Source organism: Myiozetetes cayanensis, unplaced genomic scaffold (assembly GCF_022539395.1).
Source record: "Myiozetetes cayanensis isolate MyiCay16 unplaced genomic scaffold, myiCay2020 scf2-11, whole genome shotgun sequence".
NCBI classification, from domain to species: domain Eukaryota; kingdom Metazoa; phylum Chordata; class Aves; order Passeriformes; family Tyrannidae; genus Myiozetetes; species Myiozetetes cayanensis.
This window is the reverse complement of record NW_026087411.1, coordinates 78,113,347-78,130,125: the sequence shown is the minus strand read 5'-3', so window position 1 is coordinate 78,130,125 and position 16,779 is coordinate 78,113,347. Positions and strand designations below refer to the sequence as shown.

The 16,779-nt window shown below is 42.0% G+C and overlaps 1 protein-coding gene across 6 annotated transcripts in view; it reads right to left on the bottom strand.

Moving 5' to 3' along the window:
* BACH2 (BTB domain and CNC homolog 2) overlaps nt 1–16,779 on the bottom strand; it is a 188,446-nt gene that overhangs the window by 38,003 nt on the left and 133,664 nt on the right. For all 6 annotated transcript variants that reach the window (XM_050316405.1, XM_050316404.1, XM_050316408.1 and 3 more), the window contains one exon: nt 10,784–11,038. In XM_050316405.1, coding sequence (XP_050172362.1) covers nt 10,784–11,026 — 243 coding nt within the window. In that variant the 5' untranslated portion in view covers nt 11,027–11,038. The remainder of the gene's footprint in view (nt 1–10,783; nt 11,039–16,779) is intronic.

Here is a 16,779-nt window from a genome sequence, read left to right as displayed (position 1 = left end):
CAGGCAACTCTCTGTTTTTTTGTGCCTTGCATTTGACAAATTAATTCAGACATTTAAAACACAGCCATTAAAACATGGTTTGATGTGTCCAGTCTCCTGAAAACTAACAAATTCAAGGAATAGACAGAAACTGCTTGATTTGGCTTTATGTCCAAACAAAAACGCCATATGCAGAAATCCATCCAAGGCACAACATGAGAATCTGCAGTCAGATAAAAATAAGGTCAAAAAATAGTTGAATTCAACAGGCAGATGGAAAGGCTGGAGACCGATACACCTCAAGTCCAGCCTCCCCTTCCGGAAGCAGAAATGAGCACTAGTCCTCTGTGGAAATCATAAGGGAAGTTGTCAGGTTTTGTCTCTCCCCAGGTTTTTCCTGACTTAAGAGGTTACTGGCTCAAACACTGTTCTTTGAGAGAAATAGGAAATAACTGAAGCTTATTCTGTTTTTACTTGACCAAGAATCCTCTGACAGGGAAATTTTCTCTGAAAGCTGCCAGTGTATCTGGGGAGAGAGGTGGCTAGGCATGTTGTACTACTGCTGTGTGGTCAGAGATGGAAAGATATTTTGCTTTCAGAGCTGTTTTAAGACATGTTTCTTACTAGCTGCAGGCCCTTGAAACAGAGAACCACAGGTCTGAATTTCAAAGGTAAGCAAAACCTAAGGCATTTCTCAGAAGCAAAAGCTTTCTCTACACAGCCAGAAAGGTAGTCTGACAGTCTCACAAAAATCCAGGAGCACTTCATCAAAAGTAATTTTTCCAGAAACTAAGAATTGTACTGCTAAAGTTTGCATGGACAATCCTTTTTTTCTTTAAATCTACTTTTTAAACCTTGAAACACTACCATAGACTGCATTCCCACCCATTCTGGGAACACAAAGCAGGAGGTATATGCAGAGATAAGGAAATTTGGTTCTATCGCAATTCACAGCAAGCAAGTTTCAAGTAAACTATTACCATGTGTTTGAAGCCCAATACACTGGATGCCCGTACCTCTTTAAACTATTACATTGTTCAGGTTCCTTTCTGTGTCAAATCATTTATTTGGATGGTCTCCTTTCTCTTTTACTGCCCCTATAAACCCACCTCAGCCCAGCCTTTGGGAAGTGCATCTGACACTGCAGGAGCAGAAGGAAGCACTGAGAACACAACAGAGCCCCTGAAGCCATCCTGGCTCACACCTGCCAAATCTCTCTGCAATCCTTACAGTAAGTCTGTACACTTCAATTTCTCTAAAGTGTTGTTCTGAAATGATGAGCAGCAGGTGCTGCAGGGAATGATGTGGACTCAATATGGTTACTTCAACACTAAAACAAAGGTGCGCGGTTTTTGAGGTCCTGAAAACCTACAACTCCCGTTTGCCAAGTCTGCTTAGCTGTCTTTGGAAGAGATCAAGTCTTGTTAGGTACCTGCTCACCTACTGTTTGGGATAAATGGCATGCACAAAATCTAAAATAATACTTTTCTTATTTTTAACCTGGGTCTGCAACTGCTGTCACTTAAGCAAAAATTCTTAATTAAGCACCCTCAAAGTGCCTCCTGCTGAGGGACAGGAGGTCTGCAGCAATTCGCAGGCACTTTCTGCTCTGCTCCATGCCTCCAAGTTCACTTTCCTCTTGAATGGGGTACTGTCAGAAGTTGTCAGCGGCAGTGCACAGGACCTCAGGACTGTGCAGGGAGAACAGGCAGAGGACAAAGAGTAGAGCCCATCTGTCACCCAGGACCAATCAGCCAGATAAGGCAGCAAGTGGCTCCATCCTACCCTGATCATCTTGAGAAATGCTGCAATTAGTCCAACAATCCCCTCAATGCCTTCTCCATGCTTAAAAGATACAGAGAGAAAAAAATCGAACCAAAACTCTGGCTGAGGACGGATAAGCTGGAAGCTCTGGGTCAGGTACACAGGCTGCTCTGGGGCCAGCAGCTGTGCCAGCTGTGGGTCAGTCTGTTCACCTCCTTTGAGGTAATGTGAACCAGAGCACTTAGAGAGAGGTAAACACTGCTCAGTGGTTCACACAAGGTGATTTAATCATCAGTGACCTGATGCACAGGTCTGTGCTGTAATTCCCATCTGATGCATCAACTTCCACCCCAGCATTTGCAGCGAGGTGATGACAGTATTTTATTTGTTCACAAGAGACCTCAGAAATCTGCTGCCGAAGGTTTTATGTTACTATTATTTGACTGCAGAGCTGATACTTCTCAATTCCAGATGTTTGGTGATACCTTGTTTATATATTGGTTTTACTGAAAGTGCCAGTATTGCAGTTTTCTGCTGTTCTCAGTCCAGCTCTGGCTATTTTGACTGCAGACCCACAGCTAGCAGCAGAGTGCCATTTCAATTAAACTTCTCTTCACCACATAGTCTTCTAAAGGTTTCTAAATTAAAAAAAAAAAAAAAAAAAAGGAAAATATTTCAACTACTTCTGGGTATGGGAACAGACAGTTAACTGCACACTTTGATGCCATCAACTTTTATTAGGTTAGACTAAACTAAGTTGAGAGACAGAAAGGTTTATTAGCAAATCTGATCTATGTTATCTTAGGATATTAAATTCCACTCAACTACACCTGTACTGTGCACAAAATTTCTTAAAGGGGTGTCTGATCTTTGTCCCTCTCAAAGGCCGTTTGCCTTGCAGTTATGAAACAATGTGCAGTCAAACACATCACTGAGCAGTTTGTTGATAAAAACACATGCCAAATTTTTCAGTTGATTTTAATCTGGCTCCAAAACAACTGCCACTGGCTCTCATATCTTTCCCCAATAAATTACAACATGCTTCCTAGAGTTATATCTGATACTTTCTTTTTGTTTAAGTCTTTAAACAGCCACACAAACCCACTCTCAAGCTCTTTCAGAGAAACTAAAACTCATTTTTAAAACAAACCACATCTGGGCTAGACAGATCTGTAGTTTGACCAACTGCAGCTGCTCCTATTTATTTATTTTATTAAAGTAAATAAAGTGCCCAAGGAATAAGCTTTCAGTAGTGTTAGAGTATACTGGGACTCAGAGGTGTTTGCTCCCTGTCTCTCATCAAAGTGGGTCAGATGAAAATTCATCACAGCACAAAAATCCTGGAATAAACCACCCATTTTGCTCTTCAGACTTTTGCATCAAATATAACAGAAAGCATGTGTCTACTTGTTCCTCTAAAAAACCCAACAGCCTGCCTGTAAAATTCACGAAGAGCATCTCATTCCCAAATCCTAGTACGATTCAATTGCCTTTTGCTCACCTAAAACCTGTATTTCACTTCCAAATTGAACCATATTTCCTACCCTTAATGTTTGTTGACTGCTGCAATACATCATTTGAATACATAGCATATTCCACCCCATAACATGCTCAATTTCACGAGTAGCTGAGAAAAACAGTCAGTCTGACATTATTCACCGGGGAATCCTTGTCAGAAAGTGCTGTATGAAGATAAAATCTTATTTTCTTTGGTTTTTGGGAACACTAATGAAACAAAGCCAGGTACTGAGATGAGAAAGTGCCTTACAAGTTGTGGTGTCTGATGTGGTGAAGCTGACTGGGTGTCTTAACTGGGCCTTATCTATCTGTTTAGTCAAATGGTAAATGCTCAGCCTGTATTTCTGGACTCTCAAAAGAGTAGATACCTAGTTTGCAGTCATTAAAGAAATTAAAAGAATTTTTTAGAGGGAGACAAAGCAAAGGTATGAGAATCATTGGTGGAGGGGGAGGAGAAGGGGAGATCTTTCAGTCTGCAAGGTCAGAATGCTCCTGGTGCTGAGACACAGTCATGGCTCAGCCATTTCATTTTTATTCATGCCCACATACATATTTGAATTAAAAAAAAAATTAAAAAAAAACCCAAACAAAAATAACCCACCTTGTATTGCACATCCTCATTGCTTCTGCTGATGCCCTTAGCATAGCTTACCTCTAGGACTTATTCATCGGGACATCTATTACCTTTTAGATCATGTTTGTTATGTTTGACCATGAACGTTTCCACACTGCAAACTGCCTTTTCAATAGTGAGTGCAATCACAGTCAATCAGCCCAATTTAGCAGTAGCAGCAGGCAGGAGTTTAACAAAGGCAACGAAATTGAGTCCACTTATTGCAGTGGTGAATTTCATTCTGTGCATTCATCTCCGTATCCCCTTTGAGAGTACATTTTTATATGCCTACTCAAATAAATAAGTAAATTGTACAGCTACCGTCAAAGGGAGGCAAAGGAGTTATTGCAAGATTTTCTCTCCTCAACATGCATGTATGCATGACTTTTGTTTTGCTTTTTTAAGCCTGGCTCTCACCACAACATAGATGTATTTTGGTTTTCTCCACTGGAGAAGATCAGAGAATGTTATGAATAGCAAGACAGCCCTCATCAGAAAATAATGGAAGCTACACTATACAGAGTGAGAAGTATGTGGCTAAGTTCTTCATCATACATGAGGCATGAAAAATCAGGCAGTGTCTTTGCAGTGATACATGGATGGAATTTCGTATCACATCTTGAAGATTTCATTTCTGTTTTATTGCTCACCTTCTAGAAACAACATATGTCGTTGTACTGTACTACATAAGCAACATACATAAAATGACATCCATTTCTGTCTCATGGTTTCTCCTGAATTAGTGTTCTGTCAAGTAAGACCTCAAAGAGTACCCAAATGCCCAGTTGTACTCTCACTACAGAGCTGCAGCCTCCAGTCATCCTTCTTTGCGGTCAGTGTCAGCACTGTGAACCAACACGAAAATAACACATTCCCTAGGAGGAATTTAGAAAACCAAGGACCCAACCTTCTATCTATATGGACTCCTTGAAGTGGCACTGCTGCGGTAACACTGGGGCATAAATGAATTTGAAGCCGGACTTTACTAGAAGCCTCAAGGATATAACCCTTTGCCACTCCAAAAAGCTCCACAGATGAAGGGAATAGTGGCTTTTAGAAAGGCTTTCAGGTTCCTGCCACCTCCTGAGACAAAGCAGAAATAATTCTGTCCAGTGCTGCTATTCCTGTGAGGAACATCCATGGCCAATAGTCATGTAAAGAGAAAACCACATTAATGCTTCCCATTCTCTAAGAACCCTAGCTACTCCTAATATATCTCTGTGGTGCCAATGAAAAAGGTTCTTTTGTTGTTCCCTACTGCATAATAACATCATCCAGCTGGGAAAAAAAACTTCTTGCCCTCTTACTCCTCTTTCCCACATTTATCACCTTTTCCACTCTATGCTCCTGTGCAGAGCAATCCCAGCTCAGCCCCTGCATTCCTCAAAGATACTATATTTATACACATAAAGAATACACAAAAAGGAAAGATTCAAAGTAAGAGAATACTGTTTATTTCTAGAGAGATAAAAAGGAATAGTAATTGCCTTTAGCCAGCAGGGTATGTAACAGCTGACCTCCTGCATCCTGTCTTTGATTTTCTCCTCATCGCAATCATCTCTCGTTGGCTAATTCCCAGCATTTTTCCCTCAGGCTGGCGGGTTGGCATGGATGGTTAGCAGCTGCCAGTATTTCTCCTCCTTGTCAGCTATGAGCCATGCTAATGTTAGATGCCTGGCTCAGTCCCACCCAGGGTGCCACATGCCTTCGCTTTCCAACATACTCAGCTTTTGCCAGCCTTGAATACGAATCGAGGTCCTGTCCTGCCTTTCTCCTTGCAAGGATTAACCAACCATGTGAGGGAGTTAACCCATGCCAACTGAAGAAGCAGATGACAAATTTCATAGGGAAAATTTCACAGGTAAATTTCACCTTGTGGGGAAACATCAGGTTTCACAGCAGCCATCAGAGAGCAGTAAAGGACGTGGAAAAATTCAGCCTCTGGTGTGTGCTTACAGCTACTCTGAACATCATTCTCTTAATAGTAAAGAAAAGAGCTGTGTGGATAAACAAAAAAGCTCCTCAAGTACATCCCGCACCCTCTTCCTAAAAAGAGATGCTGCTTCCCTTTGCCCTGTGGAAGGGACAATTAAGTTTAATCCCTTTGAAAGGCAACATTTCTAGCAGATAGTTCACTGCACTAAAAAAAGTGACCACTCTTTGGAACAGATTCAAGAAATTCCAGGGCTACAGGCAAAACTAACCAAGATATTTGAGAACCAAGTTTCTAAAATAACAGAAAGGCTGGTATTAGGCATGGGCTAAAGAAAGCTTGGTCTGCTGCTTCAGAAGACTTGTGTTGAACTTCACCAGAGAGAACGGCATTTGGTACTGCCATGGTTGCCATAACCAGGTGAAGGGTTTTTTCAAGTGCAAACCCCCAAGTCAAAAAAATGCAAGCAAGGTTGAGAATCTCATTTCTAACCTGCAGGAATCTAATGCCACTGAGGGGTTTTACTTGTTGTTGCTGTTTCTGTTTCTGTCTTTTCACCACGTAACTGCAACCTCAGCTTTCAGAAAACCAAGTGAATAAGGTATTTGCACAGACGATGCTCCTCTGTCCAGGGCCCAGCTTTCATCTTGCCCAGGCAGACTCGCTGTGCGCTCCTATTAGCAGAGTCAGGCAGGTAATAATAGCAAATAAAAAGCCTATTCGACGAAGCACTGGCTCCTTCTCAAGTAAAGTAGAGTACCACTACAGCATGAATGACTCAATCATCTACTCAAGAGCTATTACTTGCAGCGATGAAGCAATGTTAATTGGATAACGGCCGACTGCCAGCTAATATTGGCATGACCTACAATACCCCTGGCTGACAGCCGTGTCTCTCTCTCTATCACACCTTTTTTTGTAATCTGGATGGGAAGTGGAAACCATTAAAAAAACCTCGTAAGTGCCATTTAACTTCTTATCATAAATTAAAAACTTAATTAAGTGCCTTGTTAGAGGAAGGAAGACCAGTTTTCGTGATTAAATAAAACAAAACAACAGTTAGGGGTATGGAGTGAATAACCAACTTCACAGCTTCAAACTCAGTTCTTTGAAAGTTTTAATTTTGGGTTGTGTTTAACAGCACTTGCTAGATGAAAACTGCATAAATGCTAAAAAATATCCTGAGTGAAAAGCAGGCAACATTCTAATTGTTTAGCAAAATTGCAAATTACAAGAAAAACACAGAAGTTAAGAGCTAACGGAGTCCTTTTTCATTAGATGTAGGCAGCTGATACACTCCATTCCTCTAACTCTCACTGAGGGCTGATGGTTCACACACCACAGCCACATTTGGGCCCTTATTCTGCAGCTGTTTTTCCAAGCACTTGTCTACACATTGAAATACATTGTTTTAACAAAAGGTGTGGTATGAAATCATATTACCAAGGCTAGCACGGAAGAGTTTATGGAAACTCTCCAATCAGTGCAGAATTAGCTCCATACTGACTTAGTTTAAGTTGATTAGGTAAAGGTTTAAACAGAGACACATTAAGTCACGCTTGAACTGACCTGAAATGTCTCACACAAAGTTTTGCAGAGGGTTTAAAACCCTCTAAATTCAACTAGTCCCAAATCTGTGTGTGCACAATGTCTCCCTACTGAAATGACTGGCGTATCATAAAGACTGCTTTCGGTTGTAATTGGATATAAACAAGAAATAATGTAAAAAACATCTGTTCGCTGTTTAGCTAGACAGCAGTTAACAATCTCTGGATGCCAGATTAGCAAAAAGACCCCAACATGCTATGAAGGAAAAAAAAGTCTGCAGTTTAGACTTCAGAGGCAGATTTACTGTTTTGAATAATCAGAAATAAGTTCTTTCGTTTTGATGTTAAGCTCCCTCCCACCAACAAAACATGAATGTAAAAGCTTTACATATAAAGCTTTATCCAGCTCCAACATCAAATCTTTGAGAAATAATAATAAGAATAATGATGCCCTTTCTTCACAACATACTTCAGCAGTTTTCAAACCATGCCAGAATTTAATATGCAATGCCTGTATGGTTGACTTAAAAGTAGCCTGGTGAATTTATGAGTGATTGACACCTTTGGAAAAGTTTCGAACAATGAAGACTATATTTAAGAATTATTTTCAATCTCCATTTTTCTATAATGTTATATGCCAACATAAAATGTCTCTAAGCATGAAAAAAGTATTTGCTCAGGACATTCACTTTCAACTTCTGTTTGAAATTTTTCGATTGGAAGAATAACCCTCTACATGATAGAGTAAGTCAGTTTCTGCAGATACCTCTAGAAATAACTCACAGGCTGTCAGAGCCCTGCAGACCACGGACTAAAAACAGTAGCCTTGGGAAGAGTCGTTAGCTTGGGAACCAAAAAAAAAAACCCTGCTAACTTCTTTAAATGCAGTATAACTAAGGTGGTGTTTCCTCTGCTTTATCAGCTCTTAAAAACCAGGAGTGTTTCAGTTCCTCTGGTGGGGAGCTCTGACACTGATGGAGGCACTTCCCTCACCTATGCACAGACATCCACCAAAGCACACAGCACTCTGAAGGTGAGCAACACCAGAAACAGAGACACGCACCTTAACCAAAGAATAACTGAGAAATAACGAAATGCATCAGGCAGCTCTCCTTATCCCAAATGACTAGCATTTGTGAGGAAATTATTTAACTGACCACCTCACAGACAGCTATCCAAATAAAGTACCCGCTGAGCAAATTAAGATTCAATGCATTTAACAGATAAAATTTTGCATATTCTTTTCCAGGATGAGAAAGTTAAAAGGACACAGCAAAGTAACAGTGGTGGTCTTAGGTGAGGCATAACAATTTTGGGATTCTGGGAAAAACCTTAAGAACTAGATTCACTCCTTCTGCAACTTCTCGAACTTCACTGGAGCTGTAACGGCAGCCAGTGTAACCCTAAGTCACTAAAGCTTTTTGATCTTTTGTTGAGATACATTCTAAAATGTAAAACTACAATACTGCATTTATCCAAAGTGGATTCACTTAAACAGAAATAATTTACGGCTGGACTGGAGGACTTTTTCCTTACATAGCATCTCATATAAAACACATAGACAATCCTTTGTATTTTAAATCCTTACTGTTATATGAACATAGGACTGGGTCACCAAGTGCAGACACATAATGACCCCTCCACCACCCTGCTCCTCCCACTGGCCTGAAGCTCAGCACCTCACCACTGCTGGGATTAAAAATCTTCTTATTTCCAATCTATTTTTACTAAAAGCCAGTTGAAATCAATTAATGTTTGTGTCAACAGTGTCTTTCAGTGTTAAAGAGAAACTCCTCCTCTCAGCTCTTTCAGCTGGTCTGCCTACATAGTAGCATGTCTTAGTAGTCACACCAGCAGTATGAACCTCACAGCCCTTTCTACTCCTCCTTCAGGCCAGGCTCATTCATCTGAACATCTCAATCATTCTTGCACATGCTTAGTTGAATTTGCACTGTTTTTCTTTATCTAACAGGACCTGAATTATACAAGAAGTCTTCACAAAGGCTTTGTAGAAGAGCACTGATAGTCTCCTGTCTCTTCATACCTGTGCACCCTCGGGCATGTTTTGTCACCTCTCTACTCCTACCCTTGCTTTGTGGTGAGAAAGCTATGAGATACTGAGACTTGATTCTTCCATTGGAAATTATTAGTGGACACTGAAGAATCATAGTGTGCATCCTAGCACATCCTTTGTGATATCTCTAAACTCCTATGCAAAATGTCTGGGTTGAAATGTCTTCATGAGTAATACTCAGTGTCAAGACTCATGAAGTCACAGCCGGTGACCTACTTCTAATGCTCTCCAACTTGTGCCACGACAACATCACGATGCTGCTGAAGTCTCTGGAGAACTAAACCAGAGGAGAAAAACGATGTGTGACACTTTGGGACCTGTCATCATTTAAAAACACACCATGCCTCTTCATGGGCATTAAGCAACTGATGGTGAAAAACCCTCTGTACGCCAGGGCACTTACCCACTCGAGCGACTGCTGTGCTGTGCCCTGGGTACATCATCACCCTTCTCATGCCACCCCTCCCAGCTGGAGACACCGGGCAGGCACTGCTGAGGCAGTGGGTGATGGCAGCCCTGACCAGCAGGCACACACCTCCCCTCTGCAGGCAGCAAAGCCACCGGCATGTCCTACGGTAGCTGCGCTGTCACGCCTGTATGGCTGTGAGGAAATTACAGTGGGGGTGGAAGCCAGCCAGTGAGATTTTGTGGTAAAATAAAGTAAACTTTCCAGTGAAGTATGTATTTTCTGTGTCCCTTGGCTTCCTGCTGTGGGAGCCACGCTGCATGAGAAAAACCCTGCTTTCTGACAGGCTGAGTTCATTGTTTCTCAGTGGAAAACACAAGGCCTGAAGCAGTTAAGTCCCAAATTCTTTAGGAGGGGAGGTGACAGGAAGCAAGGCTGCATGAAGTGCAGGAGAAGGGAAATAGGAGGATAAAGATATGAGCTGCTGGAGAGGGGTGGACAGCAATGAGACTCCCAACAATGTGACAGCTCAAATGATTTTTCAACAATAACCTGCTGTGTAGTGGCCACATCACTCCTATCAAATTTCCTGTCTGGAAGAGCAGAATATCAGGGTCCTAATAACACCCTGAATGAGGCTGTGGTAATTAAGCATTTGGGTACAACTCCCTTGGTGACAGTGACAAAGGCAAGCTGAAGCATCTTAAAGCTCTGCCAACACAATCCTTAGGAGCTACTGCTGATGAGGAAGGCTGGCATAGTGTGAACATGTCCACCCTTCAGCGATCTGCAACTCACCCGAACACAAAAAGCACATTCTGCGGGGCAGGCACTGACACCCATGCTACACTGACACCTTTAGCTACCTTAGCAGACCTCAGAGGTCTTCCTCACCACGTGGGAAAAAGGGGGCTGATTTTTATGGTGGGGGCACGGTGACATACTGTACCTCTTCCGGCAGGCTGACCACCAGGTCATTTTCCGTCTGCCCTACCAAGGCCTGCAAGAAGTACTCGCTGCAGGCAGCCAGCACAGCCCGGTGGGCGCGGAACTCCTTCCCCTCCACGATCAGCGTCACGTCACAGAGAATGTCCTGCTTCCGCTGGTCATTTAAGCAGAGGAGAATATTGGTACAGTGCACTGTTGACTCATACACATACATGGGGGAGTCAGTCTTCTCATCCACAGACATGCCGTTCACACCCTGCAGGGGACAAGGCAGAAGAAAACACAAACAAGGTGGTGAGGAGCAAAACCATGACAGGAGCAACACAGTCGCTGGGTGAACGTGGTATGGTGAGATGCTGCCTGATATCTGGATAGCTCAGGACCAATGGACAAGCAGCCCATTAATACTTAAATCCGAGAAAGTTGCTAGGGAAAGATATTGGGAAGGGTATTCAATACCACCAGATTTCACCTCGCCCTCCCAGACTTCCCCTCTCAAAACCAAAGCAGAGAGTTTAGACGGACTGCAAAGTACTTTCCCATTCAACCACCTGCTATGCATCTCTAATTTCCAGTTTAGTAGAGGCAATAACATGGGCACATTGGAAATTTTAGAAGATTTTAGAAAAAAAAAAAGTAAGAGTGACTTTTGGGTCTTCTAACAGTGAAAAAAAAGGGCTTTGTTCTTGCTTCCAATATTTTCAGATTAAAGGGAAAAAACCCTTAAAACCTGCTCAAAACCCCAGTCTATTCTCCAGTGGACAGGCAGCACTACACATTTACACTGAAGACCTTGGTTCAAGTGAAAGGCAAGGTGGAACTGTACCCAACAAAGACAAGCCATTAACTATAGTGACTTAATTTCTCAATCAGAATTTTAAGCCTTAAGGGGAAGAGAAAGATGTTTAGTGGCTACAGAAGAAATCTACTTTCATGTCTGGCTAAAGCAATGTGCCTTCACCAGTGATTTAATGCCATTTACAGAAACATAAATGTTTCTGAACTCCAGACCCACAGACCCAAGAAAATCCCTTGACCTGTATGTACAGCCCCAGGCAGTACACAGGTGGTGGGGCTACTCCTGCCTGCAGGTAAGTCTCTCCCTTCTGACAGCTGAGCAGAGGTTGGAAGGATGTAAGACACCCATTACACACCCATTACAACTGTCTGGGTTAGGAATGTTCTCTGCCTGATATTCTAGAATTTCTGACACATTAGAAGTGGCCATGCCTCTGAACATGGGGACTGGATTAGGGTGGTGAGGGCAGAAGGGATCAAGCTTTTCCCAGCACCCAACACTGCATGAACCCCCTTTGCACTTGAACACACTGAAGTAATTCTTTAATCCAATACCTCTTGCTCAACACCACACTGAATCCTCTTTGCATTATCTTCCCATTTCAACTTCTCTGAGTAGGAAAGTGTAAAACCCTGTGCTGTGTCTGAACACACTATACACCCCAAAACAAACCAAACATGCTTGCTTTAGGACTCACATGGGAAAATGGATTATTCATATGTGTTACTCTATCTGCTGTTGAAGGGAAAGTTGTGCAAATGCACAAAACTCAAGTATTTTTAAGGAATTATTTTTCCTTGTTATGAACAACTGTCTTCTGAGAGGTAAGGTTCAGAGGCATCAAGGCTCAGGGCAATAGATGAGAGTATTTTTTTTGTAAGTATCTGACTACTGTAGCAAGCTGAAACAAAGTTCCTCCTCTCCTACTTTTAATGTGGATCTTTGCAGCATTTTCTTTGCTAATGCAGTATACAGGTACATGACTAGACACAAAATGACGTCAGACTATTTATCTTGTCATGAGTTCAGAATAGGGTAACATTTTTCTACAGTTTTGTTCGAAAGATGTGAGTAACCTAGACAAGAATGGACTTCAGAGGACCCATTTGTTACTTGTATTTACTGGACTTCTCAATGATAACTCCATCTTCCTACCTTTTAGGAGTATTTTTAAACCAGTGGCTATGACGACTTTTCTACAGAATTTTTGCCAACAGTACAAAACTGCAATATTACTGGAAGTCTTAATGGAATGCTTACAGTTTCTCTTTTACTGGTATTTTCAATCTTTATGCTGACTCATGCTACACTTTTGAGTGCTCAGCTGAAATGCTTACATGAACAGAAAAAAACCACAACCAACCAACACAGACTAGCCCTTCACCCCCTTAACATCTAGAGAGAAAATACACAGCTGCTTATTGATCCATATACAGGCAGGGGAGGGAGACACTTGAGGGGGGGTTATACCAGTTGGATTTCTTAACCAGAAAAAGATTTTTTTTTTTCTCCTCATAAATTGAGACTAATGAAAAGAATTAACAATCACGTTATTAGCACTCCAGTAAGGTAAAAGAGAAAACGACACTTAGCTCATCTCACTGATAGCTTTCTGCGTAACTGAACTGATGCTAACGACAGTGTTATAATTTATGTCCTAAGTGGTCACTCTTGTGTGCTATGAATTGCAAGAATTTACAAGAACAATCTAGTGGGAAAACCTGAGAGCTGCAAATGACAATGCAAAGGGGAAAGCATTAAGCTTTTTTTTCCCTTTTATTTTCCAGGCATGTCTTATGCCTGTAATATCTCAGATGACGAAAAAAAGGACAAGAAACCTGAAACTAGAAGATAATGAACAGAATATCAATTATATTTTCAGTGCCTTAAAAAAAACACCCACCAAAACCCACTGTTAGCCTGAAATTGCAATCTTTTCTTACAGTAATAGTGCAATTTGTGTGAATCAAACCCTGAATTACTTGGTTACTAATTAGTAATTTCCCACTTTTTAACTACAGCTCTCATCCAGTGTATTTTTTAAAAAAATTTGCTGCATACCCTGTGAAGTGCTGAAAACACTATGGTGTATTTCCCCTCTGGTGAGCAAGCCTGCCTTCTGTGTTAAAACTCCAACCAATGCGGTCCTGAGACGCTGGAGCAGTGACCTGCACCATCCGCTCCAGCGGATCTCTTGCCACGCTCCTGGGAGGGACCTCCACCCTTCATCCAGCTTGTATCACTGCTCTTTCCCAAGCCTACTGTTGTGACTCCAGAGGCTTCCCGAGGGCAGATCCACACCGTGCCCCTTCCCACAGCCACAGAGAGTCCATGTGGATGCCCTGGCCGGCGGCTGCAATCTCAGCCTGACACAGACTTCCCTGGTCGTGCCCCTGGCTGCTCCAGGAAGCACCCCAAGCCCTGCATTGCGCACAGGGAAACTGGGGCTGGGCTGCAGCTCAGGACCACCTATTTATCAGCTTTTAATGTTCCAACACAAGTGATTTATGGTCTTTCCTTTTCCACGATCTGCCATCCACTAAATGACCCCCAGACACGAGGCGTTTCCTCTCCAAGAGGGCTTTATCCTGCAGGAAAGGTGTAAGATGATGAAACCCTTCACTGGGAAGTATATTGTTCATTTGCACAGGAAAATGGTTTAGAGGGCAAAGAGAAAAGGTCACTGCAGGACTTTGGCATGAAGTAGCACAAAAATGAACAGAATTCAACTTTTTTTTTCCCCCCTCTCCTCAGAATTAAAAAAGCAGGGATCTGGTATTATTTCTGAACTCTGAAGCAAGCTGGGCTGCAAGCCTTTTACACAGTGTTAATTAAACTGCATCACTTTTTGCTGAATTCAGTATTATGCTGAGTTTGCAGAACCTTCTTCATGGAAATCATTGCTACACACTTGGTATTTCTTCGAACAGAAGAGAGAATGCCTTAGCAAGCCTTTCTCTGGCTCAAAAGAACACGCTGTGCATTTGTTTGCATATAGGTCACCATGCTGCCAGAAAAAGCCTCTTTGAAACAAAAGTTTCCAGAAACTGGCACAAACTATTGTGGGTAAGGAAAGCACCATTGAGACCTAGCCAAAAAAGGTTGCTGGTAAAGGTCAGCGACTGCAGTGAAGGGAACTGGAACACTGCTTACACTTTCCTTCCCTGGTGATGGGTGGAAGATCCCACCGAGCCCTTTGGCATGGGCAGCATGGAGGAGGCATGTGAAACCTCAGGAGACCAAAAATGTTGCTCATGGAACAGCTGAAACACTCTGGTTTGCAGCACGTTGTCTGTGCTGTCTGGCACTCATCCAAAACTCTCCAGGAACTCATACACACACTGACTGAGTTGCTACCAAAAATACAGTACCTATCACAAAAAAACAGCTCCTGCCTCCCAAGACTGGAGCACAGGCAATGTGGTGTCTGTTTTTAAAGGGAAATATGATGGGAGAGAAAATCTTATCAAGACAGACCAGAAAGTCTTGCATCAGAACTGGGCTAATTACGTGAAAAGGTAAATCTCGATCGTGACAGAGCTACAGAGCACTTAACCAGGCAAATTATCATTGTGACAAAGCAGCATGGCTTCTGCAAGGGAAAGTCATGTTTCTGATGGGCTCTATTAGAATTCCTGAAGTGTGTCAAATTAGCAGTGAGGAACACTGGTACGTGTAATTAGTGTTGACTTTCAGAAATCCTTTGACAGAACCTTTACAAATGGCTGTTAGAGAAACCCAGTTGTCATAAGATGAGAAGCTGCATCAGACTGGAAACCATTTAAAGTAAATTGTATTCAACAGAGGAGGGACACAGGGGCAATTTTTAGCAGGTTAACAGTGAAATTTCTCCAGAAACTGGCCCACATCTGCCTATGGTCATGCTGTGCAACATGCCTGAGCTGCTCTGATCCACGGCAGGGTTGGTCACACTTAGTACCAGGTCCTTCCCTGGCCGTGAGCCTAACAGAAGCCTGCCACTCCTACAGCAAGGCCATCGAGAAGATGGAGTCAAAACACTGTGAGCAATTTGAAACAACAGAAGTTTAGACTGGGCATAAGTAAAAACTGAGGAATAGGTTGCCTGGGGAGCCTGTGTCATCTCCATTCTTAGAGATTTTCAGAATCACACTGAATATAGTGCTGAGCAATCTGTTCTGATCTCAGAGCTGACCTGTTTTGAGCAGGAGGTTGAGCTAGGTATCTCCTCAGGTCCTTTCCAAAAGAAATTATCTGATGATCCTATACTGATTAGTGACCTGAAGTCCAAAGACCATGTTGGAGACATTGAAATTGATAAAATTAGTTTAAATGTCATAGGGATTGTCAGGAATTTTAAGAAGACTTAATATAAAAAAGAGTTAGGCACTAACAAGGTGACACACTAAATCCAGAGCACTCTGTTCACAAAGGTGACAATCAGAAAAAAATAAAAATTAAAGAATGGTTGAGGTTGGAGAGGTTGGAGGAGTCCAGCCCCCCTGCTCAAAGCAACAAGACTGTATTCAGAAGGAGTTTGAGTCTCTTCAAAGGTGGAGACTCCACACCACCTCTGGAAAACCTGTTGCAGTGTTTGACCACCATCACAGTAAACCACAAACTCACTGATCTGGAATCTCAATTCCAATTTGGAGTCTTTCACGAAAAAGACAGACTGGAGATAGACAGACTGTCATCACCTAGAAAGAGATTTTAGAAAGACAGAAATATTCTAATAAGGATGTGTTTTCTAGTTACTTTTAGTGCAGTACACTGTAGTGTAGTGTCTGGATCTGATTGATGATGCTGAAACAGGGACAATAGAAATCCTCAGAAAAACGATGAAAAAGATCATTCAAGGAAAGGAAAAAGCCCTTCCCAATGTGCATGATCAATTCAATAGACACTATACAAGTAATACAAAATAAAAGGTCAAAGCAGCACTACTATTTATTGTTTCTAGTGTTGCAAACAGGAGAGGATACATAAGTAAAAGAAGCAAGACAAACACAGATTTTCTAAAAAAGAAGAGCTGTGATTCCTGACCATTGAAATGAACTGAAATTGTACCCTGTATTCATAGCAAGATGCTTGTTTTGTTTTCCTTGAGAGATTTCACAGTCACTGCAATAAACCATATGTACAATTGACCACTGCTGCATGTTGCTGGGCAAAGAATTCACCACATATGCATAAGTATTAGTTACTCCTAATAAAAA